Source organism: Echeneis naucrates, chromosome 21 (genome assembly GCF_900963305.1).
Source record: "Echeneis naucrates chromosome 21, fEcheNa1.1, whole genome shotgun sequence".
Lineage (NCBI taxonomy): Eukaryota > Metazoa > Chordata > Actinopteri > Carangiformes > Echeneidae > Echeneis > Echeneis naucrates.
The window spans coordinates 10,828,051-10,852,106 of NC_042531.1; the positions used below are offsets into that span (position 1 = coordinate 10,828,051).

At 39.8% G+C, this 24,056-nt stretch overlaps 1 protein-coding gene across 2 annotated transcripts; it reads left to right on the top strand.

Moving 5' to 3' along the window:
- The first annotated feature begins 1,095 nt into the window (after positions 1–1,095).
- On the top strand, positions 1,096–22,584 carry stk39 (serine threonine kinase 39). Of its 2 annotated transcripts, XM_029530707.1 has the most exons (18): positions 1,096–1,380; positions 2,827–2,939; positions 3,143–3,251; positions 3,864–4,002; positions 4,679–4,734; positions 5,601–5,710; positions 5,880–5,981; positions 6,296–6,429; positions 6,558–6,606; positions 7,003–7,068; positions 10,024–10,146; positions 10,744–10,773; positions 11,189–11,245; positions 11,959–12,020; positions 17,342–17,394; positions 17,582–17,650; positions 17,846–17,910; positions 20,981–22,584. In XM_029530707.1, exons 1-18 carry the CDS (start codon positions 1,275–1,277, stop codon positions 21,053–21,055), a joined length of 1,518 nt encoding a protein of 505 aa, XP_029386567.1. In that variant the 5' UTR covers positions 1,096–1,274; the 3' UTR covers positions 21,056–22,584. The 2 variants fall into 2 exon arrangements, with proteins under 2 accessions (XP_029386567.1, XP_029386568.1); XM_029530708.1 differs by lacking the exon at positions 1,096–1,380 and having other exon boundaries at positions 3,057–3,251.
- The last annotated feature ends 1,472 nt before the right edge of the window (positions 22,585–24,056 follow it).

The window sequence follows — 24,056 nt, forward strand, 5'->3', positions numbered from 1 at the left end:
AGGCCATGAAGGATGCTGTAGCAGCAGTCCCGCCCGGAGGCGGTGAAGGCGTGGCTGAGCGGAAAGGGTGGCGCGGCGGCGTGCAATGTTACGGAGGTGAAAGAAAGACGTTTGGTGACGTGGTTGATGTGCGACTTGAAGGAGAGGGTAGGGTCCGTGATGATGAGGGGAGGGAGTGACTGAGTGAGGTGCTGTGGAAGGAGGGGAGGAGGGATTTGGGGGCCGAAGATGATGATTTGCATTTTATTGCAGTTCAGTTTGAAGAAGTTGTTGATCATTCAGGTCCAGTGTCTATATTACATCCATGAGTACAGTACAGAATTGAGCATGCATACACCTAATAAATGTATTACAAATTGTACTCACCCTTATGAAAGATAGTTCAGGGTATATTTCAGGATTCTGATAATAGTCGACACACGTTGTAAAATTATAAATAAACTGTGCCTAACTGGGAGGCAGGTGTGGTTATTCTTAATAACGAATAATCTGCTGATTATTCCCTCCATTAATTTCCTTCTGCAAAGTCATAAAACCCACTCACAATATCCTGCAGCTGATAAAAAAACTGTCCATAAACCCAAGACATTTCATTTACAGTCAAATGAAACACGGTTACTTGAAAAATGAAAATGGTCGCTGATCGATTTCTGCCCACTTAATCGATAAAATCAACTCGTGGATTCATCTCCGGTGACACTGTGATGATGAGCTCAGTTTTCCAGTGTGTCGGGGGGGACACCGGACCGGATCAGACCATCTGATGGCTCCATCTACCGACACCAGCATCACCTGCAGGTTGAAGCTGTATGACAACATTAAGTAGTCCCCCCTTTTTTGTCACTGTCTCTCACAAAGCTGCCTATAAATCAACCTGCAGTGTTTTTAACACAGGCTCAATCATTTCTTATTGAATCTGTCAGCACCCCAGCTGGACTGTTCTGAGATGATCATTAGTGATGTTAATAGATGTCTTCCTGTTAGTAGTAAATCATGTTGTCAACTTGTCATAGTATACTATGGTGTGTGTGTGTGTGTGTTGCTGCGCGCATGTGTGTGGCCCGTTATTTTCCGGGTTGTGTTCATCGCGGTAGTTGCGCTGCAGCAGCTGACACCGAGGAGGTGAGGTCAAATTTGACTCTCTCTCTCTCTCTCTCTCTCTCTCTCTGTCTGTCTCCCTGTCTCTCTCCCTCCCTCCCCCCTCTCCTCCCCGCCACTCTGTCTCTCTGTGTATCTGTGAGGCTGCTAACAAGCGCATCATCATCATCATCATCATGGCGGATCAAGGCGACTCTCCGGCCGCTGTCCACCACCCGCAGCCGGCGCTGACAACCAGCTGGCCGATCAGCCGGGAGTCGTACGAGCTGCAGGAAGTGATCGGTGAGTCCACCGGGGCCGGGGCGGCCGCTGACGGGCCGATCGGCGGGATTCGCTGCTGCGGCGGCGGGTTATCAGCTGGCGGTGACGACCGGGGCCTACCGGCTCTTTCTCGTGTGCGGCAGCCTCCCGCAATACTTTGCAATGCGGATGTTAACTGGCACGTTTAGACACCATGGCAGACGTGTGTGTGTGTGTGTGTGTGTCGGGGGGGAGAGACTCAGATCAGCTGAAATGCAGGTTTCTGCTTTTACAGTCACGTTGACTGACGATGCGGATCACAGAGACACAGTCAGTTTGTGCCAGTTTTGTTCTGGTAGTTGTGTTGTCTGTGATGGCATGAATGGCCTATCCCAAAGTGTACACTGTTATTAATAATCCACTGATATTCATGCAACTAGTATTAATATTAATGCTGGTAATGGCCATAGTAGGCCACATAGAAGCGTTGAACCACTTGCACTTAAAGAGTGAGACTCACTTTCCATCAAGACACCAACTAATCTATGTGTATTGATTCATTCATTCATTGCTGAATTTCCCATTTGTCATATAGGAAGTGAAATTTTATAAAAACTGTAACAATGTCACAAATCAGCCTGTTATATTTAACAAGCAATCCGAAACTCAAGACCAACTTGCCACTTAAGTATGACTTTTTCTATAAAACAGCTTAACAAACATCAAAGGGGAATGAATAAGGACATGCTCGCTCCATTGTTAAGCGCTGTTTACTTTTATTGTGTTGTGCATGTTATGATGAACCCCTATTTATCTTTCCTGTTCTGTTTCCATGTGGACTGGAGAGACCCTCGCTGTAGCTTTATAGAATAATTTGACTGTTTTGTTCAACTCAATATTTTCTTGCCACAAATCATTGTAAAACACAAGAGTGAAACAACCACAGAAATCAGAAATGTAGTGAAAGTCACAAAGGAAGTTGCTTTAATATTTTTGGCTTGCATACCTGCATGGTGCAGATGAGCTGACAAGGTCCTATCAGTACTGATAAGAGGCAGTACCACAGCTGCATGCTGCTGACTGTGTTGAGTTAGTGGGACCCCCTCCATGTTCTCCTAAACAACTGGTAAGCAGTCAGATCACATGTGTTCTCTGCTGCTTATCTGCACCTAACAGTTGGCGAGCAATATGTTGGTTGTCACAGCTTCTTGGTGTGAACATTTTCACTACTCCAGCGTGGCCTGATTTGTAATTAACCAAGTAAACAGCCCACCATGTGGGGGGATGACAGTTCTGTGCTTCAGGTCGGTTTCTGTCACAGTGCTTATCTAATATTTCAGTCAGAAACACATGAAGGATGAGTACTATAAGGTAAACAGAAAACACGAGGAACACTTGAAAAGGGCCATAAAGCCACAGACTTGGTCCTGTGTGTCCCTCTCTGCTCCTGCTTACTTTGTTATTGCTCTGTTGTGCCTGTGATTCTAGGCAGTGGGGCCACAGCTGTGGTGCAGGCAGCCCTCTGTACCCCCAGACAGGAGCGTGTGGCCATTAAGAGAATCAACCTGGAAAAATGCCATACCAGCATGGATGAACTATTGGTGAGTACAGTAAATACAGGCTATTTTCACAGCATGTGTGCATAGGATTTTTGTAGCTCTTTCCCATGTTTGGCTAATACTTTCCCTCCCATACTGTTTGTTTTCTGAGTTTTGCAGGTTGCAATACTGCTGCATGAGACAAAATCCTGTTAAAACAACAGTTACGATTAAAAGTGAAATGTCTCATTTCTCTGCCATGATAGAAAGAAATTCAGGCAATGAGCCAGTGCAACCATCCCAATATTGTCACCTATTACACCTCATTCGTTGTGAAGGATGAACTTTGGTTAGTCATGAAGCTTCTGAGCGGAGGTAAGCGTCACCTTCCTGGCCCCATGGATCAAAATCATACCTCTAGCTTAATAATGTATGAATGTTCAACGAATGTGATGCTGATACTATATAAATGCCCCTTTTCATGTTTTTGCTTTGATCTGTTCATAATTCGGTAACACCTCCAGGGAGAGAACTCACTTATAACTCAGTCATATGTAAGACAGTTCTTTGATTAAACATGAAAAGAAATTTTATGAGACTGTAACCAATATTTGTCACAATTTATACCAGAAAGCATGAAATTTAAATACTCAAAAAATAAGTTTTTAAGCACAATATCCAGGCTTGATTTATTGAAGGTATAAAGGCATCAGCTCTCTCTTGGTTTGCGTGCCATGGTATATAACATTTGCAGTCTGATTATGTTGCCTTGAGCATCTTTATGAATGTCGCTTGTGCACAAGTGATATTACTGTATTGTACCGCCTGCCAAGAATGTTTGAAGTTTAAAGCACAACAAACAATTTCACATTGACATATCGTAGGTATCAATCATTCATTTGCTTAAAGGAGGATGAGACAGTTGTTGTGTGCCTTTAAAATGTGCAAAATGAGCACATTTCTGTTTTATTTGTGGTGTATTTTTAGGATCTATGCTGGATATAATCAAGCACACAAGCAAAGATGAGGACAGAAACCGAGCTCTCGATGAGCCTATTATTGCTACTATTTTAAAAGAAGTGTTAGAGGGCCTGGATTATCTGCACAGAAATGGACAGATTCACAGGTAACACTTCGGACATTTGCATTTTTCTATTAAATATGATAAGAAAGGGCCAGCACGGCAGCATAGTGGTTAGTGCTGTTGCCCCACTCGGTGCTGTGTGGTGTTTGAATGTTCTCCCCGTGTCTGCGTGGTACTCTGGTTTCCTCCCACCGTCCAAAGGCCCAAAGACATCATGTTTGGGCTAATTGGTGACTCTAAATTGTCTGTAAGTCTGAGTGTGAGTGGCTGTTCGTCTCTGCGTGTTGGCCCTGCGATGGACTACTGCCCTGTCCAGGGTGTACCCCGCCTGCACCCAGTGTGAGCTGGGATTGCCTCCCCCCCGGATATGGATAGGCGGTAGAAGTAGAGGGAGTGAGTGAGTGATATTATAAGAACATCATTGTTAGAGAATGTAGTCTCTCCTTTGTAACGACTTCAAGATCAGAGATAAGAAATGACTTAAAACGTAAAAATAATAATGTGAAAAATGGATACCATTCAGATAATTGCAGTTATTGGCATATTAAGTCAGTTGTCGCGTTCTGTAAAGTTTCCGGATTTCAAGGTCACTGGGAGCTGGCCCCTTAGGCAGAGGTCCAGATGGCGGTGGACTGTGGGACTTGTTCACGCGAACGGAAGAATCAATGCTGCTCCACATGACTCGATGTGTGACTCTGTTTGTGTTTGTTGACCTCAGGGATGTGAAAGCTGGGAACATACTACTGGGAGAGGATGGATCTGTTCAGATTGCAGGTGTGTTGAACATGGTACCACAGTTGTATTAATTTCTTTAGACTCCCCATAGCGTGCACATATACTGAGATCGTGGCATTGAAGGAAATGAAGGAATGGTTCCACATCACTACATTAATCTGTCATTGTTTTTCTGACATGAAAATAATTCCATATTTGCTTATTCAGTCCCTCTGTTGAAACTACAAGCTTTTGGCACCGGTTTTGTTTTCTTAATATGGATTATTAATAATAATTATTAAAGATGAATAATAAGTTAATATACAGGACTAGAGAAATTGGCCTGTAAAGAAAAAAAAAGTCACACTCCCAAGGTTATGCAGCCACATACAATCATTAGTATTAGACACAAACAATAGCATAAATGACTCATGTTTAATGCTGGATTTTATTTGAGAGCCATTGATTGTGGTTTTTGTAACCATTTAGCTGGGGTTTGTTAACACTGAAGTGCTGACACGTCCCTGTCTAAAAGTCCTGGTATCTCAGATGGAATTGTGATCTAAATCCAACAGGTTTTCATATTTTTTCATATATTTATGACAAATACCCTCTTTAGGCTCCCAAAATGTAATAAATTAGATTAGATTTGATTTCCCGTTGAACTGTCACTACTTACACTGGTACTTTCTAGCTTGTGCTGTTCTGGTATTAAGCAATCACCTGTGTATCATTAGAAATACTTTACTTCCATCAGAAGAGGTCAGTGTAAAACAGCCTTATATTGCTTAAAATCTTTTTTTATTTTTATTTTCTGTTGTACAATATTAACATCCATGCAGGGGTCGTTACAAAAAGCCACACCCGTGTTTTTTTCATTTAATGTTTAATAGGTTTGAATTGCATTGTTTATTATTCTCTTTAAGATTTTGGGGTAAGCGCCTTCTTGGCTACCGGGGGAGACATGACAAGAAACAAAGTTCGAAAGACCTTTGTTGGCACACCGTGTTGGATGGCACCGGAGGTGATGGAACAGGTTTGTGAGTGAATCTCTGTCTATACAAAGTCGGTTATTGACCTGGTTAGCCTCTATATGGGGAGAGCTTATGCATTACTTAATATGATACTATCATTTGCCAAATTAACTGTTGAATTAGATAGTATTCTGTATTTCTGCAATGTTCATTTAAAATGTGTATTCACAGGTACGAGGCTATGATTTCAAAGCAGATATATGGAGTTTTGGAATTACAGCCATAGAGTTAGCAACAGGATCTGCACCCTATCACCGGTACCCTCCCATGAAGGTGAGCGCTCTGACCGCACCCAGTGTGTTATTGGGTGCTATTCTGTTGTCCTTATCATGCAATAACAGTTAAAAGAAGACAGCAGTGTGCATTGACTTTGCTTACTAACCTTTCTTCCCTAAGTTTGCTTCTGTTAAGTTTCAGTACCCATCATTGTGAAACCAAAGAACTAACAGACACTGTTCAGTCTGAAGGAACTTGTTGCTTTTCATCTCCACTGGAGTTCTGCTACAGTTTCCTACTTCGGGTTTCTTTTCCTCATCTACATTAATTGTGTTTTGTTTGTGTTTCTGACAGTTTTTCTGTGTTTTCAGGTTTTAATGCTTACCCTACAGAACGATCCACCCACTCTAGAGACGGGTGTTGAAGACAAAGAAGTGCTGAAAAAATATGGGAAATCATTTAGAAAGCTAATTACTATGTGTCTTCAGAAAGATCCTGCCAAAAGGTTAGCGCAACTTTCCAGCTATCAAACAGGCTACAGTCAGGGGAGCTGACTCAATATGTGATCACTAAAACGTTCAGTGAAAGATATGTGATCTATTTTCCAACATTGGTACTTTTCGTTATCTCTAGACCGACAGCCTCAGAGCTTTTGAAGAGTAAATTCTTCCAGAAGGCCAAGGTATTTGCTTCATCTCATATATGGTTCACTGACTTTATTTGGGTTTGTCATCAATGTTATCCCTATGTGATGTCCTGTGTCATAATGTTTTCTTACTAGTTCTGTTTTTTGTAGATGGGGACACCAAAAGCTGGTTAAATGCGTTGCATTTTCTATTATATCATTATGAATGAGCGTCTTCTAAATGTTTTGGTTTAGATGATGGGAAAGCATTTAAACAGCAGCTCTGTGTCTGCCATATTTCCAATCAAGCCGGCCTAACTTTTAACATCTTTCTATAAAGATAACTTCACAACTTTCATATGGCTTTTGTGCCACCAACAAAGCTGATGACTAAGAGATCCTTAATGTTTGTCAGAGATGTCTTTATTCATATTTTGATGTTCTCTCTTGCAGAACAAAGAATATCTGGTTGAAAAGCTTTTGTGTCTTGCACCAAAGATTTCCCAGAGAGCCAAGAAGGTATGTTTACACAAACATTCCTTGTAAAATAACTCTCTTATTGACTAAACATTTTAGAAATTATGGCAGAGGGCTTGGATTGACTGAAATATCTCTTTCCACCAGAATGTTGCATTTACAGTCAACACTGTGCTGACTTTCTTCAGCACCCTCAGACAAACCATGACCAAACTGTTGTGCATATTATTTAAAAATATGGGCCACTGAAGAGTGAAATGTTCAAGATGTACCGATGTCTCGTGTTTGTGGCCTCGAGTGCAACTCTCTGCATGTGGCCCACTAAGACAGACAGGAGAAAGTGAATTGTAAACAGGAGGCAACAGAAATGATCACATTATTGTCCACTATGTGTGCTTAGCTGTCCCCAGTTTACTTGGAGGAAGTGCCGTTTTCAGGCACAGCCGATGTTGGCTTCACGTAACACTCTGCCTGGATATCCAGGACAGAAATGGGAAGAGAGGGCCATTGCCGAAAGGCAGAGTGGCTGAGCGGGGGTGGAAATTTACTGACATGGTTGGGAGTAAACGGAGGGCATAGTGGAGAGCAGGGCTGTTACTGTGTATGACGTTAACATTACGCACAGACAGGGCAGGGTGTCAATAAACAGGGATTGTGGTGTGAGTAGTGAGATTTTTTTTTTTTTTTTTTTTTTTTTTTTTGTTGATGGTTGATGTGGTAACTACAGCAGACATAATCATGCATGTAAAGGTACCTAATGAAAATCTAAACAGGTAAATGGGTTTCTTAAATAACGTTTGGTCAGTACAGCACCGGCACAAATTATGTTAGATTGGGTCTGAAATGAGCCGCCGCATTTCTGATTTACACAGAAAGATCTTTGCCCCATGATTAATGTTATCGGAAACAATGGCAACGTGTGTAATGCACTTTAACGTTTGAGTCACTTTATGCGTTTTAGATGTGGTCCTGCCTAAAATCGGACCGCATGCAGAGTACATACATGCCTGATTTACGCAATACTTTCAGTGGGTGAAATACACAAGCAACTGAGTCTGTGCCCTTGGTATTTTTTGCTGATTTGACCTACAGAGTCATCTATATTATACACTCAGCAAGCAATTCTGCAGACACACTGGCAGCTGAGGATGCTGGAACCACTGTATAGGAATATGACGATGACCTTGCTCTCCTAATATTTTGCTCATGTATGCCCAAACCTTAAAGTTCATCTCCACAACCTCCATATATCTCTTGGCTTCTATAAACTGAATAACGTGAATAGCTTCTCTCTGCCCTTTTTGCTCTTCTGTTCCTTGGTGTTCTTGTTCTGTTCCTGTGGGTTTTTTTTTCCCCTTTCTATGGCCCTGGGAAACACAGAAATTAATCCCACAGGAAGCAAGTGCTATGGGCATTTAAGAGATAAGACTGATAGCTAACCAGCCAGAATAAAGCTTTACTCTTTGAATGGGCTTTAACTTCTTGAAATTGTTCCATGAAATGAGAAGGAGCTGGCAGATCCTCTGGCCAGCTGTCACCAAAAAAGTAATTTGAAGTCTGAATTAAAAGAAAGAATACATGCAGAGTCATTGTGCAGACACAGTAGGTACATGTGAGTTGAATAGCCAGCAGAGGGCGCCCTGATCTCCAAAATAGAGCTTCAGAGGGCGACAATTAGACACTTCACTGTCGTTGGATTAAACATTAAGGGGTTTAAAACTAAAGTGATGGGCAAGTCTAATTGGTTAGTTATGTCCTGCAAAGTGGGAAAATGGAAGAGTCGTGATAATAATTTCAAATGTACGGTTTTCAGCACAAGTAATAATAAGATATGGGATGTGTTGTTCATGGATATTTTCTGAAGTCCAATATCAAGATTCAGGGTTGCACATTTGGTACTTCACACCAATCTACAGTTATTTTATTCCTACAAATACTGATTTCACAGCCATATGTTATGATGTTACTGCTCCCATATATTTCTGCCTATTTGCCCTGGGTGGTTTTGTCAGCTGCGCAATGGGTTCATCCGGTATTATCATCTTTGTATGTGTGTAAATGTTACTTGGGCGATTGCGTATGGCTTCAGAGTGCATTGCTCTGTGGCTGTTTTGCTTCAGCACCCTGAACAGAAATGGGGGACCCTTGGGTCACCACCAGAAGGCTGTTGCTTCTTTCACTTTGACCTTATAAAGCTGAGGAGAACAATGGTAGTAGTCCCTCCTAGTTTTGTGTGCTGTCTCTTCTCTAACACTGTTGACCTCTTACACTTCCAGACTAGTTGCGTGTTTCTAGCCCTACATGCTCAGCCAGGGTACAGAAGTGTGAAATGTGTGTGAGAGTCATACTTCTCTCTTTTATGCTGGTTACATTTGCAGCTATATTATGACCAGCGTTTACTGAATTTGAAATTGTATTGGATGTTGCCTTTCTGTATGATTCACAATACACTGAGCTCATTGTGCTGTTCCCAGACTGTGTCTGCTAAATGGAATGGATTACTTGCAGCAACCATTTCTATTAGAGCACTGTGCAGTTTTGTACATATATCATAAATGCTGCGATGACCATTTTACCAGGACAGGAAGAATTCACATCCTGCAAGTTCTTCATCTGAGACAAGATTTTTGTCTACATTTTTCTATATATGTCTGTTTTTAGACTAGAAAGATGTTAAAATGACCATGATTAGATCATAAAAGATATATAAAAAAAAAAAAGAAGCAAGTCAATATCGTCTGAAAAATGTCTTATTTTAAGTAGAAAGGAATCTTTGAAGACCAGAGAAAATATTTTGTTATTGTGGTAACAACACACTACAGTAACAGATTCATGCATGTGTTCTTTATATGTCAGCTCATCACAGATGGTGATCTAAGGAAGTGCATAACCTACTTGAGTCCTGGATAGAGGGCAATGCCCCTAATAATGCAATTGAGGGATGATGAATGATGCCGTTGATATTTACTCTGCTGGCCGTGTGTCGTCGTGGTCCAGGTGAGGAGGGTCCCCGGCTCCAGCGGTCATTTGCACAAAACAGAGGACGGAGACTGGGAGTGGAGTGATGACGAGCTGGACGAGCGCAGTGAGGAGGGCAAGGCTGCTGTGCATCAGGGCAGGGTAGGTCCTCTGCCCGAGCAGCATCCACTCTGTCACATTTACATCCAACAGGTGTATCAGTAAAACATTTTGCGCAAGATTGTTTTTCAGATTGAACTTTATTTGTCACTATGATGAAGCAAATACCTGAGAATGCAAATTTAGAATTTAAGGTTGTTAAAGTGTTGCATGTCATTTCTAAGCTGTGCATCAAGCCCTTATGTAACTTCCCCACTGTCTTTGACCCTGTATATTCCTTCCTTTCCCGATCACTTAGCTTTTTGGATAGCAGATGGCTTATCTCCGAGAGAGCCTGTCACAAGGTTGCTTTAATGAGCTGGAAGATAGCTGCAAGCATTTGAGGCAAGAGGAAGTAGACAGCTATGATCAAAGGGTGCTTTGATAAAGATGCCTCGCTTTAATGTATGATGCAATAAATAATATGTCACCAAAAATAATGATTTCAGAAAAAAAAGTTGTTCCTGATAGTATTCTGTCTGGGATGTGCTTTTAATTTCCTGTCAATGAACTCAGAAGCTGGAAAAAAGGAAATCATTATAATTGCAGTGTATTTAAGAATATGGAAATATAAATGTGTGTTTCATTTTTTCCTCCTAGTCACGAAGGGTCAGAGATGAGGCCAAAGATGTAAGTTAGTCCTTACTCTCATACACTAACTCTAACATGCAATAAAAATGAGGACTATTTTCTTTTACGGTGTTGAAGCGAAGAGCTGTCATGAATACACAGGCTTTCTCTTTTTCTCTGCTGTACTATTTCACTAACTGGCAAAAAAGGCATTTTATGAAATGTAATCACCTGGCACACAGGCTGAAGCCTGCGTAAGACTCATGAGCTCAATTGCAATGTTTGTTTCACCAGATATTTTTATCTAGTCTGATCAAATCAGCCAAGCACCTGTTGAAGGAAGCCACCAAATTTCTCTCCGTTAATTGGCTTTGAATCAACTTTCCCGTGTTGTCTTTAGAGGATGAGCCATTTGATATTTACCCTGAAAGTAACGGCGTTTGCGCAATTATACTTCTCGTTTTGTTCCCTCCAGAATGAGGAGAATGCCAACACTGTTCCTATTGAAGGGTTGTCTATTCAGCATCCCGAGGTGAGGGATTCAATAGCAGCACTAATTTGTCGCGATTCAGTGACTTTGATGCGACGCCGATTGTCTGCTGTTATGTTTGTATGTCTGTGCATGTGCGTCCTCTTCATATGTGCGTCCATCTGTGTGTGTGTGTTGGTCTAAGAATGTGTGTGTCTGTGAATGTTGCTTCTCTAGGAATGATGCTTTCAGCAGTAATAAGTCAGAGTAAATGGCTGTCTGCCTGACAGTGCCAGCTCATAGCCTGGGTGTATCTCATCTAAAGAATCTGCTATTGTAACCCATTTTCTGAGGCTATCGTCATTTTGAAAATGAGCCAAAGCAGCTTGAGCCGTAGTCTGGTGCTCCTGTCAGAAATTACCTCTGACAGCTACTCAGCAATCACTTGTGACTCCTAAAATCCATTTTTCCTGCTGCAGCCAATTTCTAATTCTGTATTGATAATGTTGATAGATTCTCTCATGATACACCTCAATTTATTGTTCCTCTTCCTTTCTCCCTTTGCAACTTTTCCTGAAGCTGCAATGAATAGGACTTTTTTTTTATTCTTATAGCCACTTGTGGCTTATGTTTTCTAACTGCACATTGCACTTATCAGGACTAGCAAATATCGCTCTCTCCTCTTTTTTATTTTTTATTTTGCAGTCTGATGCATAAGAACAATTTCTGCATAATGAAAACTGCCTCACTATCAGATGCAATTTTCTCCCATGCAGGTTGAACCATATGTGGATACACCATACATTCAAGGTGCTGTGAACATGGTACTACGGCTAAGGTGAGACTGATGCTTTCATATAATCTACTCCGTTATATGCTGGTACACAAGACGAAGGAAGCACGGGCTCAAAAAGCTGTCTCTTATTTTATATTTATATTAAATACTTGTATCTTCACTGATTTTTTAAAAATGATCATGTGATTTTTATTGAGCCTTTGGTATCTAAAAATCTCTCTTTTTCTTTGGGATAAATTCAGAGCAGACTTACACATTTACATCATCACTTCTCTTTGTGCCTAACACGCAGGTGACTAATGGGCATAATGAGCTACTATATCTTTGTCTGCGGCAGAAGGGCTCAGGCATTGCCATGGATCCCTTGTCTCACTGGCCGTGTTGTCGGGTGCAGAGTGTTACGCTCCATTGAGTCTCTGGCTGTGCTCCACAATCTGCTTTTCTCTCTCAGACTGTTTGCACTTGTAGCACCCCTCTTGCCTCTTGCGTTATTCCAGACAATGCTGTTCATCAGCATATTGTCATGACAAAGTGGAGGTTTGTGTTCCAGTTTCAGAAAACCTCATACATACTGCCTGTAAAAACAAAACAAAAGAAAATCCAACTCAGCTGGCACTTGAGTTGTTGTTGTGTTTTTTTTTAGGGGGGAGGGGGGTTTATGGTTATTACATATTATCAAGGAACGTGTGAAACATGTTAAAAGTATTTATAGTTACTCATTGAGGCAAAACAAAAAGACAGAGAAGGAGGGAGCTCATTTTAAGCAATGCGAACACAGATAATGGTGCATATTTTTGGCAGTCGAGTGCCTGCCTGTAGGTCCCTGATGAGCTGGTGGCAGAGCACATTGGACAAAAAGGCATCTGAAGGTCCATTTTCAGGCCTCCAGCATAGCACAGAAAGCCATTTTAGTCTGCGCTCACAAAGAAGTGGTCTGGACACAACAGGACACAGCTAGCTGTTGTGACAAGAGAGAGAGAGCGAGCTTTTTTTGACAGTCTTGGCTTTTTCAGTTTTTCAGTTTTACAATTCCAACGTGGGCTGAGTAATGTTCAGTCAGTCTCTGTATTTTAATTAGCTCCAACTTGTCGAACTGATTAAATCTGTCATCAGTTGTACAGTAACATCGTATGAAGGCTGAAAAATAAAAATAAAACTATTTTTGATCATTTCAGAGAAAGCTTGTAAAAACCAGTGGGGAAGCAGCATTGAGCAATGAATGAATTAAATTCACTGGCTATGTATTAAGGTTATATTAAGGTCAGGCCATCTCTGGTTTGTCAGATAAAATATTCAGTATTAAAGAAACAAACAATTGTTTAACGCCTTCTTATGTGTGAGTCCAAAAGTCAGGGTCCAAAGTCCAACAGCATTTTTTTTCCTTCACATAAATCTATGGGCTCTAAAAGCTCTTAATGTCTTTGTGTATTACCAATCACTATACCATCTTTTTTGACATGCTCCTCAGTATTACATGGAGGTTGTGTTGGTAATGACATTTTAGCATTTCATTTCATATTTCTTTTACTTTAGAAGATGTACAGTACTTGACAGAACCCTTATTTTCCTTCATTTTATTCAATGTTGCACCAAGATATAGGAAACTCTTTGAAAGGCTGAATATCATCAAAAAGTTCTCTGTGTACAGTTTATCCTTCAAAAGCTCTATAAAAAGCCAAATCCCCCTCCATCTGAACAGCCGGTGTTATGGTGACTTGGAACCAGTAGTTTTAGGAACATTTAGCTTTATTTTGAAATCAAATTCTTTGGATAAGAGCAAGCAAACATGTTCTTGCAATTTCTTCTTGAGGAAGAGGAGAATTTACCTTTTCTGATATTCATAGGGATTTGGCTGTTTTTTTTTTTTTGTTTGTTTGTTTTTTTTTAAAGTGTATCAGCAAAGGGGGAATTATAAAATTAGAGACAATCATGTTTCGGGGTTTTCTTTGGCTCTGTTCTACGTTTTGGGGGCAGAGCAAGAGATTTTTTCATCCCTTGCAAATATTCTGAACCCTGTATAAGAAGCTGTGTATTTTTCTTAGAGTTTTCTGTGAATAATAATGTAAAGTTAATGTTAGGTACATTTGTGGTGTTTGTTTGTTTGTTTGTTTGTTCTGTTTAAGTAGTATAGTCTTTTAAATTGGTGTCAGTAACTAAATTATCAATACTGTCTTATAAACAGCAATGCCGAAAAATTAGTTCATCTTCATTGACATCAATCAGACCAGTCGCCTTCCATTTTGAAGCTGGCTAGCTAAAATGCATAATTAAGTAAGTCGCTAACTTCTTTATTAATGATGTACTTAAATGAAGAATGCAGGAAGGAGGGTGAACTTAAATAGAATAACCCTGGATCTGATTGTCAGTTGTCAGATATAACCAATAAGTATGATGGATAATACGGAAATACATAGCAATAAATGGAGCAATTTGTGAATGTTTTAAATTAGTGAAAGTACAGTAATAATCCAGAGGTATCACTGCATTTGAGAAAACAAAATAAACAGCTAATTGGCCTCCTCTCACAGCCAATAAATGAGTTACAGCTCATTAGCATGATGTTAATACGATCCCCTCAGTGGCAGTGAGAGGGGAGAAGCAGCAGCATGATTGGATTTTTGTCAACATTTTGTTTGGAACTTGTTCAATCTTTTTTGTTTTTCTTTTTTATTTTTTCTTACGAAGACGGGATTCCTGAGATAGGCAGTATCAGCAGTTTAAAGAGGAAGTTATGACTTGAGTCATATAATTTGCTTCACTTGATCTTAAACATCTAAAATAGCACAGATGCAAATTGATTGTCACCAGCTCTCCTCCTTTGACTGATCGTATTGCATTGCCTGAAATGCACAATAGAAATACATTTTAAAAGAATTAGTTTGTCTGCATGAAGACTACTTTTATTTTATTAATATAAGGCAATTAGTCCTAAGAATAATTCATTACCAAGAAAGTTTAGATGTAACTGTATTAACATTTAAAAATATACATTTTCGGGACAACCTGAACCTCATGTTGAATGACATACATAAACCATCACTGGATGCTGCATGCTGACTCCATACTGAGTCCTTTTTTACGCGTTCATTTAGTCATGTGCAGGATTGTCACAACAGTGAATCATTTTTCAGGCATAACAGCGAATCCACACAGACTTGTTTACTGTCAGTCTGTCAGTGTGACATAAAATGTAGAATACAATTGTGTATTCGTCACAGCAGATCATCTGTTTGTTGGCCTTGGTGTTGCATCTTTTTTTGTCGTATCTACATTTTTCTCACGTGTCAGTAATCACAAGGCAGCCGGTAATACAAGGCTGTACAGACAAAGACGCTCATACCCATTTTGATAGATTGCTCTGGAGATGCTTTACCAGTCACCATTTTATTTGAAGTGTTTATCAAGCATCTAACTGGAATCGCAGTAACATAATGTTGTTAAAATGCCATTGGCCAGTAGGATTATACATTTCATATACACGCTGCCAAAAATACGTTGTTGGTATGGGTGATATGCTAATGTAAAATTTTCAGAGTGGTGTTTAACAAGGTAATAAATGACATGACAGTGTTCAGTCTGCCATGTCAGGCTCATTCCACGTATTCCTGATGTCGTCTGTCAGAGCGTTTTCTAGACGCACACTGTGCTGTATCTATAGAGGAGGCAGAGTTGTGGGCGATTTTTATCTGGGCAGGGTTGTGGTCCTGTAAAACAGGTTGCTTCGACAGTTGAGGCAGGATGTCCCTTCTGCCTCCCCTGCAGGGGATGGAGATGTTGTTTATGTTCATTGGCTCGGCCAGATTTTTATTTTTATTTTTTTCCTCTTTCTTTTTCTTTTTTCTCTAAATATGAAAGTCAAGCTAACTCATAAGTGATATCAAATCCTTGCTCGTAGGCTAGCCTTGTTATTTGTTTAAGCACACTACAAACAAAAAGGGAATGGCGCTTAGTAGAACACATGAATGTTCACATCAATGTTGAGGGAAAAAAGGTGAATATTCCTGCATGTACCCCCTTTCACTAGATAGGCTCCCAAATCTAATGAGCGTTTCCCTGACCCCATTCCTTTACCACCTGTTTGGATGAAATCCCTTTATCAGTCCTGCTGACAACAATCATGGGCAAAAAAAGAGTTGAACAATATGCAAAAAAGGCCTTATTGGTTCAAAACAAAACATATATATATATATATATATATATATATATATATATATATATATACACTGTTTTTTTTTTTTAATTTGTATTGATTTTTATTGAGCCTTTGGTATCTAAGAAACACTTATGTCTCAAAAAATGGGTTAGGGTAAATGTGATGCATTTCACCAACCCCCCTCCAAAAAAAAAAAAAAAACAACTCCTGTGATTTTTATTTTTATTTTTATTTTTTGCAGAACCTGTGAATTCTCCATTTACAATTTCAATTATTTTAAAATGAATCATGCAGCCCTTTGTGAAAACATAACCAGCTTCTCAGAGGTAAACAATTTTCTCTGGCTGTTGTTTTTAGGGCAGCACTGAAATGTCCTGCTTTTACCAGAAACTCTGCTGTCACTCATAAATATTAAAGACATATTTCAAATTCCTCTGAGGCTGGAGGGAGCTTCCTATTAATCCTGTCAAACAAACTGGATGCAGCCATACTTATCTTTTTCCATATTTTAATGCAGTCTTAGGTCGAGGCATCTTTTCAAAATGAGGCAATTTATATTTAGAAATGTATTACATAAAGGATAGAAATCAGTTTGTCTTAAGTTTGATTGTTTCAGTCTTTGTTAATTGTACTGCTTTCAATGTTTTCAGCAAAAGAGGAAGACAAATTTCGAAAAACTCATTGTGTGCTACCCAGTGAGCCTAGTAAAGTATTTAAGTCCAGAAGTTGGTGGAGAGTAAAACAGAGGTGAGGGGAGTTAGACTGATGTTTGTCAGGTGAACCCAAATGCTACGGGCAAATCAGAACGTGTTTGTTATGCTTGCTGCATAAATTTGAGGTGATGAAGCTGATGTGCCATATTAATGCTTGTTTCTTCTGCCAACAAGTAGTCAAAACAAAAGTAACATTGAAAAAAGATTAGTGAATGTAGGTTTTATGGGCAACAATTTCACACACACATTTCCATCCAAGCTTCACAAGCTCACTGATGCCACCCTCTCGTGTTTACACGCCATCTGTGCTGCTTGTCAACCATTTCGTCATTTACCATTTTCCACCTCAGTCATTTTCATGTCTGCACACAATAGTGGTCTCCTCCTTGTCTTCTGCTTGTTTCCTGATGTTCCTTTTACTGGGGAGCTTTCAGGCATTTTAAGTGGACATAACTATGGATACTTGTGAAAACACAGACACTTGTCTCTCCTTTCAGGAACTCTAGGAAAGAGCTGAATGATATCCGGTTTGAATTCACTCCTGGGCGAGGTAAGAGTGCAGACTGAATATATTCGACTGTGGTAACAGCTTCAGGCTCTATGAATTGATATAAATGACTAATGGCAGTATTTGTGAGTAGGATTGCTCATGACAGCATTTAATTCAATATCTAACACAATTACCTGGTAAGTGGATTGTTTTGAGACCAATATTTGTCATGTTATTCCCTCATAAGACACTGCTGATGGCGTTTCCCAGGAACTGTTCTCGGCGGGTCTTGTGAATGGGCACGATGTGGTTATTGGTAATGTTGCACCTGCATCCTTGTAAAACTGTCATTCAAAGTTACTTGTATTTCTTAAATCCTTTGTATCTTCTGTATTTCAAATACAATAACCTGAAATGCTCCAAAATACGAAACATTACGTCCGTAGTAGTGTTGAGATGCAATTAAATTTACTCTGCAAATTGTAAAACCTGTTTGTTGTCATTGTTACAGTTGCAGCAAACCTTCAGAAGATTGTAGATGACCCGATTACCTACAAAGTATTGACCTTTAAGCTGGTGAGTTTCCAGGTGATTGATGGCCTGTTGTGCCCGGTTGTGTCCACCCATATACAGTTTGTTGATGGTGAGTTAGAAATGTGCAAGCTAGAGTCAATAATAAAGGCCACAAAAAGACAAATTGTTCCAGCATGAGCCAATACTGCTCCTAAGAATGTTTTTTAAAGCTGTTATGTTGGTGAGGAAATTTTAAAATGACAAAATTCTTAAAATTCCCAAAAGTTTTCAATCCTCTAATCTCAACAGAACTGAAGGTCCAATAAGTCCTCTGAATTTATCAACATAAACAGATGATGAGTTCTTGCGGATGGTTGCACGCCAGAATAGAATAGAAATAAATAACCATTTATTTTACAAACAGATGTGATGTATATAGAGTTTTGCATAGGTAAGTGCAGGTAACATCAACTAGCTCCTTGTTTGTGGAAAGAGTTTTGGTAAAAAGATAAAGGGGTATTTAGCCTCAGAGACTTTTAGTATTGGGTATCTGCCACTATGCTTGTGCGTCTCTTTTTTTGTTCTTTTTCCCCTGTGTGACGCTGCTGCACAGTGCACATATAGCCCAGGGGAGGTCTGTATCAGAAGTTGCAGTAATATAGCTGAAATGTATTTCACAGCTGAAGCTCTGCATTGGAGGCAAAAAAAAAAGATCACATATCGCAGCTTCTCTTCGTTAGCGTAGATTATGTGTTCATTTTGTATGATGTTGGACCTTGCTTTGTGTAATATTCATGGGATTAAGAGTCATGACTCTGACAGCGTCTCTACATCTCCAACATGAAGAAAATAGCAAAGGTCAAGCACAGTTTTCAGCTATTAGCAGCACTGTTTTCTCTGTGCAGGCATTGCTTAGTGTTGCACCTCGTTAAATCGTGACACTGAAAACCTTCTGGAGGATGTTTATCTATTTGTGTGCCCCACTATAGTACTGTCTGTCCGTGAGACTCACTTAAGGACTCATTTAATTACTTTACAAATAATCATGGCAGACAAGAACTAACTACCATGTTACATTCAGTCTGTGCCACTTTAAGAGGCCATGTCTGTATGGCTATTGCTGAAAAAAAAAAAAAAAAAGTAAATTATGTTTTATTGACATTTCTGTTGATGCGGGTAAACAACATCTGTGCTTCGGGTCACAGTGCTACACGGAGTGCCCTTTCTGCCATGTTGGCCTTATCAGCAGCCACTTTGTGTTGCAGGTGAACGAGTCTTGGGAGAGTCACAGTGAGGGCAGTTCTGGCCACCCCGTGTAGGTATATATATGTGCAGGCTTACATTTCCATACATTACCTCTGCTCTGCTGCGGGGAGTGCAAATTCCTCACTGTGGTTCGACCCCTCCCATTTCTAAAAAGCGAGTTATGAGAGCAGTGTCACAAAAACCCAGGGAGTGAGAATAATTACCCTCGGTAAGGGAACAATTCATATCTTTTCATGCAGACAGTTTATCGTGTGGGTGGCACTCAGACAGCTTTATGACTTCACTGAACTAGAGGTCACTATAGGCTCTGTGAGCTCACAAAAAAGTGGCCTGCTTTAATAACAGTCCCACCGCGTTGATCAGACGGCTGCAGGGCTGTCGGGCCTGTAGGGAGATTGAGTGTCTGTCTCCGATCAGGTGTGAATTGTTGGAGGACAGCAAGTTAGGTCATCCATTCACACAGACAAATCTAATTGCACGCTGACTTTAACATGGCCTCTCTGAATAGAGTCTGAGTGGCATATATATTGGGGTGATATGAGCTGGTAGATGGTTAAATTGTGAAATAAATATTGTGCTTTCTCGCTAGGAGCTGTTCATTTTTGGGATTGCACAGTACATGAATAGCCCGGTATATGGATACTTGGATATGACCGTCGTCTTTCTAATGCGGTGTAAGATCTTTATGCTGTCTTTGAACATCTCCCTCCAAGACCCATGGGAATTAAAATATGGCTGTGAAAGACTATGAAAAACTTTCCATCCGATTCTGGAATCTGGCTGTAGGGTTTTGTCTTTTCTTTTCTCTTCAGCCACAAGAGAATTACTGAGGTTGGACGGTGATGCTGCAGCAGCATGCCAGCATTCCAAATAAGGTGTTTTATGGGGGTTAATTACAGTTATGACCAGCCAAGTTCTGCCAAATCAAACTTTGAAGGCCACATCTTTGCTGAGCACACTTTGTTCACAGGGGCGATACCATGTTGATTTTTCAGTCTCGAAAGGGTTCCTTTTCATTCAGTTTTAATTTTTGTTGTTGATCTTATGTTGTTGTTTATCTGCAATGGCACCAATCCTCGCCTTATTAAAAACAGATTAGATTTCACAAGAGGGTGCCAGCCTACATTAATTCTTCTTTCTTACTCAATGTTTTCATAAGATTGCTTGTGGGATCTTCGAAATTACGCAATTAACATTTGCTCGAGCCCAAATACTGTAATCAGTGATGAATTACATGGTTAGATGAGGAGTTAAAGCAGCCATTTGTGGTAGCTGTACAGTTCCCCGGAGATAATCTGAGCTTTATGAGCACTTTCAGTTGGTGGAGTTTAAAAATGGAGTAAAATTAATTTACTGGACATGAAAATGTGTAAATGTTTGCAAGCAAACTACTTTGATCACAATGGTATATAGATTTTGATAAAAAGAGGCGCTGTACTGTATCTGATTCCATCTTGGTAATAATGAATGAGTTATTGATATAGGGAGGGAAATTGGCATGAGTTTGTCTTTTCGTGATTCAGCTCTTTCAACCTTTAGCATCATAGTCTACCTAAACCCAAAATACATTCCTCTTAATTCACTATATTTTTAAGAATATCAGAGACTTGGAAAATGTTTGGCATTTCTTTCTTTCTCCAGCTTTCATTTTTTTTATTGTTGATTTTAAATAAAAACCCCATTTATTAGCAAAAAAAGATTTGCCTCATTTTGTGAAATGAGAATCTCACTCAAAATATTTTCAGTTGCCGAGGTGTTTTAATTCAGCTGTTCTAGAGACTTTGCAAGGCAGTTTAGGCGATGAAGAGGCTCTGTCTGGATGCAGTGCGTCCCCACTGACGCTCTTGATGTCTCCCTCTGTGCTCAGGCATCCTGCTGTGATGACATGGAGATTCCAGACGAAGTGAAGCTGATCGGCTTTGCACAGCTGAGCGTTAGCTGATGCTCTCTTCGTGCCTGAAGCAGGTGAGAAAAGGGAGACAGTTCAGGGCAGACAGACTGAGGAACACACCACCACCTCCTACATCTTCCCCAAACTCCTCCCCACAAAACTCACCGCCTCCTCCCTCCCCTCTCTCACCCCCCCGCCCACCTCCCGAGTCCAAGCTATGCCTCCACCCTGCCTTCACTTCCTAAGCACAGACTTCCCTGCTCACTGTCCCCTCCGACCTTTAACCTTAACAACATTCCACCGCCCAGCGCACAGACCGGGATCAGGATCCAGCCCAGGAACCTAAAGATGTACTCAGGTGGTGAAAGAAGATGATTGAGATGTAGCTCTGAATGTGTTAATAGAATTTTTTTTTCCTTTTACTTATGTTTGTTTTACATCTCATTACCTCTGTATTGAGCAACGCTCTCATTATTTATTTAAATAAGAACTTATTTTAATCTTTCTCTGCCCACCCCCCCCCCCCCCCCCCACCCTCCATGCTGTTTTGTTGGCACATTGAAAACAAATTTGCTTTGACTCACACCTCACAAACCCACTCAGAATGTAAGAATTTACGGGAACAAGCACATTTTCATAACACAATGAATGTTGAAAAAGAGAATGAATTGTATTTTTGTGTCAAGGCCTGTTCGGCCTTGATAAGAAGGGAAACATTTGCTTGAGTGTGCAGAAAAAAAGAAAAACGAGACCTGGACGCTACTGTGTATAATTTGCTGCTCTTGACAGTGTTAATGCTAATGCTAGAGGTGCCTTGTTCTTTTTTCTGTGCCTAAGAAAGTAGACAATGAGTGAGACAACACAAAGAGCGGAACCCGCTGATTTTTCATTTCATGATCGTATTAATCCAGCGATGACACAATTCATGTGAAGTATCTTGATGAGACAAGCTAAACTGCACTTTTTTTGGGCTGAGTTTGTTACCCCGACAAGCTGCTGCTTAGCCCCCCTGGAGACAAGTTAAGGTGTGTGCTTTTGTCACCAGACTCATAAAACATAAGAAAAACCTGTAATCATGTAATCCACTCTGGTTGATGTGTTTTCAGATGCCAGGCAAATAGACAAAACCACAACAGTTAAATCTTATTGCTCTGTCCTGCTGCACTACAAAACTTTTTTTTGTTGTTGTTCCCAAAAATATAGTAGTTACTAAAATGTACTGTATGAAAATGCATCTGAGGATGAAACCAAAAGGCATTTATTGAAATGGTGACGAGCCATTTGTTTGTTCAAACAAGTCCAGTAGCTCGAAATTATTTTTCAGTATTGAGGTGGTAAATATTAACTTCTACTAAATTCTTTATTTTATGAAGTAATTTATTGTGTTTTCTATGTACAGTATGTGTACCATTTCAGCATATTACCCCTGTTTCCTCTCTGTAATCTGCTGATGTCAATTTCTGACCAAGAGCAACAAATAAAGAATTGCTATTATTTAAAAAAAAATAAAAAAAAAGGAGTTTTGATTGTTTAGTTTTAACTTAAATATTAACTTAGTTTAGATACTAATATTGTTATGAGTTATGTTATGGGGTGAATTTACACATTGAAACATATGAAAACACACACACACAAAAACTGCTTTCAAACATAGAAAAAAATAAGACAAGTGAAGTAATCCTCAAGTCCTGCTAATTCATACTTAAGGGAACCGGAGAAAGGCAACAAGTAAAAGTAGTAATATAATTTTAATTATTCAAGTGTTTGCTTTTTAATATAAAAAACATACAATATATACCAACAACCCCCTGTGGGATAGATGCTTTCACAGTAAATGTCACGTTAGCTTATATTACTACAAAACCTTAAAAAAAAAAGAAAAGAAAAGAAACTTTTGGCCATTCAAGCCAGATTTTCTGAGAAACAAACATTTTTTTCCATGATGTCTGTAGCAGTGCTTCAGAAATCACTGGTTCTTCAGATACATATGATAATACATCCAGTCTGTAATGGTTTTACCTACTGTTTAACTCAAACTTGTAGAAGATAATAGATGATGCAGTTCTCTTGATGTGTGGAGGAGCCGATGAGCTGAAATAGCAGCTGATGTACAGCAAACATAACCAGACAGAGTAATGATGAGCTAATATCGGAGAGACAATTAGCCTCCCTCATGTATGACAATTTCAAAATGAAAAAACAGCAAAATGCACCAAAGAAACCTCCCAAAACAATATATAAAAAAAACATCTCAAAATATACATCTGTGTATTTCAGAAAGAAGAGGCAGTGAAATTATTACTACATGTAAACAAAAACATCTTCAGGCATATTCAGGAAAAAGCATCCGGTGAATTCTGCTTTTGCAGTTGAACGCTGGAGAAGATGAGAAATTAGCTGCAAGCTTGGTTTGACTGGAGATTAAAAATGGAATGCAACAACTCATTTTTAGCTGGTAAGATGTAAGATGGAAAAAGGGACAATACAGTCCGAGTGTTGATGTGTTTTCTCTCAACAGACAAGCTGGCTGGTCATTGGAAATTATTAAATATTTGCATTGTCATTGTCCAGAAAGTCATCTTTCATTTGTGATAATGAATGAATAATATAATACCTCTACTTTAAAACATCTAATATTACTAATAATAATAGTAATTTGATATTGTATTGTTTCCTGTGCAGAAACGCTCCTAAGGCTTGCCCTCTGCAGGAATATTGGCATGCTGAGTCAGCAGCCATGAAGCTGGTAGATATTTAATGTCTTGCTCAAGGACACTTCAGCGGGGGAAAAAGCTTGTCAGTGCGAGGGCTCGAACCTGTCCCTGCCCATCAGGCCAAACTATTTAATGGGCTACACTGGTTGATTTAATGCTCATAGAAAATCGGTATGTTTAAACTGGAGCTGGAGCACGTGAACAAAATTACTTTCAATAACAACACCACTATTTAATTGTGCATGAAAATAGGAGCTCCACAAGCCTCATGCATTCATTAACAATCATGAGGTGTAATCAGCAGAAATACACAGACAGCGATGGTGTTAATGAAAACA

Coding starts and splice junctions, on each gene's coding strand:
- stk39 (XM_029530707.1), top strand. CDS start 1,275: ATGGCGGATCAAGGCGACTCTCCGGCCGCTGTCCACCACCCGCAGCCG. Junction 3,252..3,863: donor CATGAAGCTTCTGAGCGGAG/GTAAGCGTCACC, acceptor GTGTATTTTTAG/GATCTATGCTGGATATAATC. Junction 4,003..4,678: donor AGAAATGGACAGATTCACAG/GTAACACTTCGG, acceptor TGTTGACCTCAG/GGATGTGAAAGCTGGGAACA.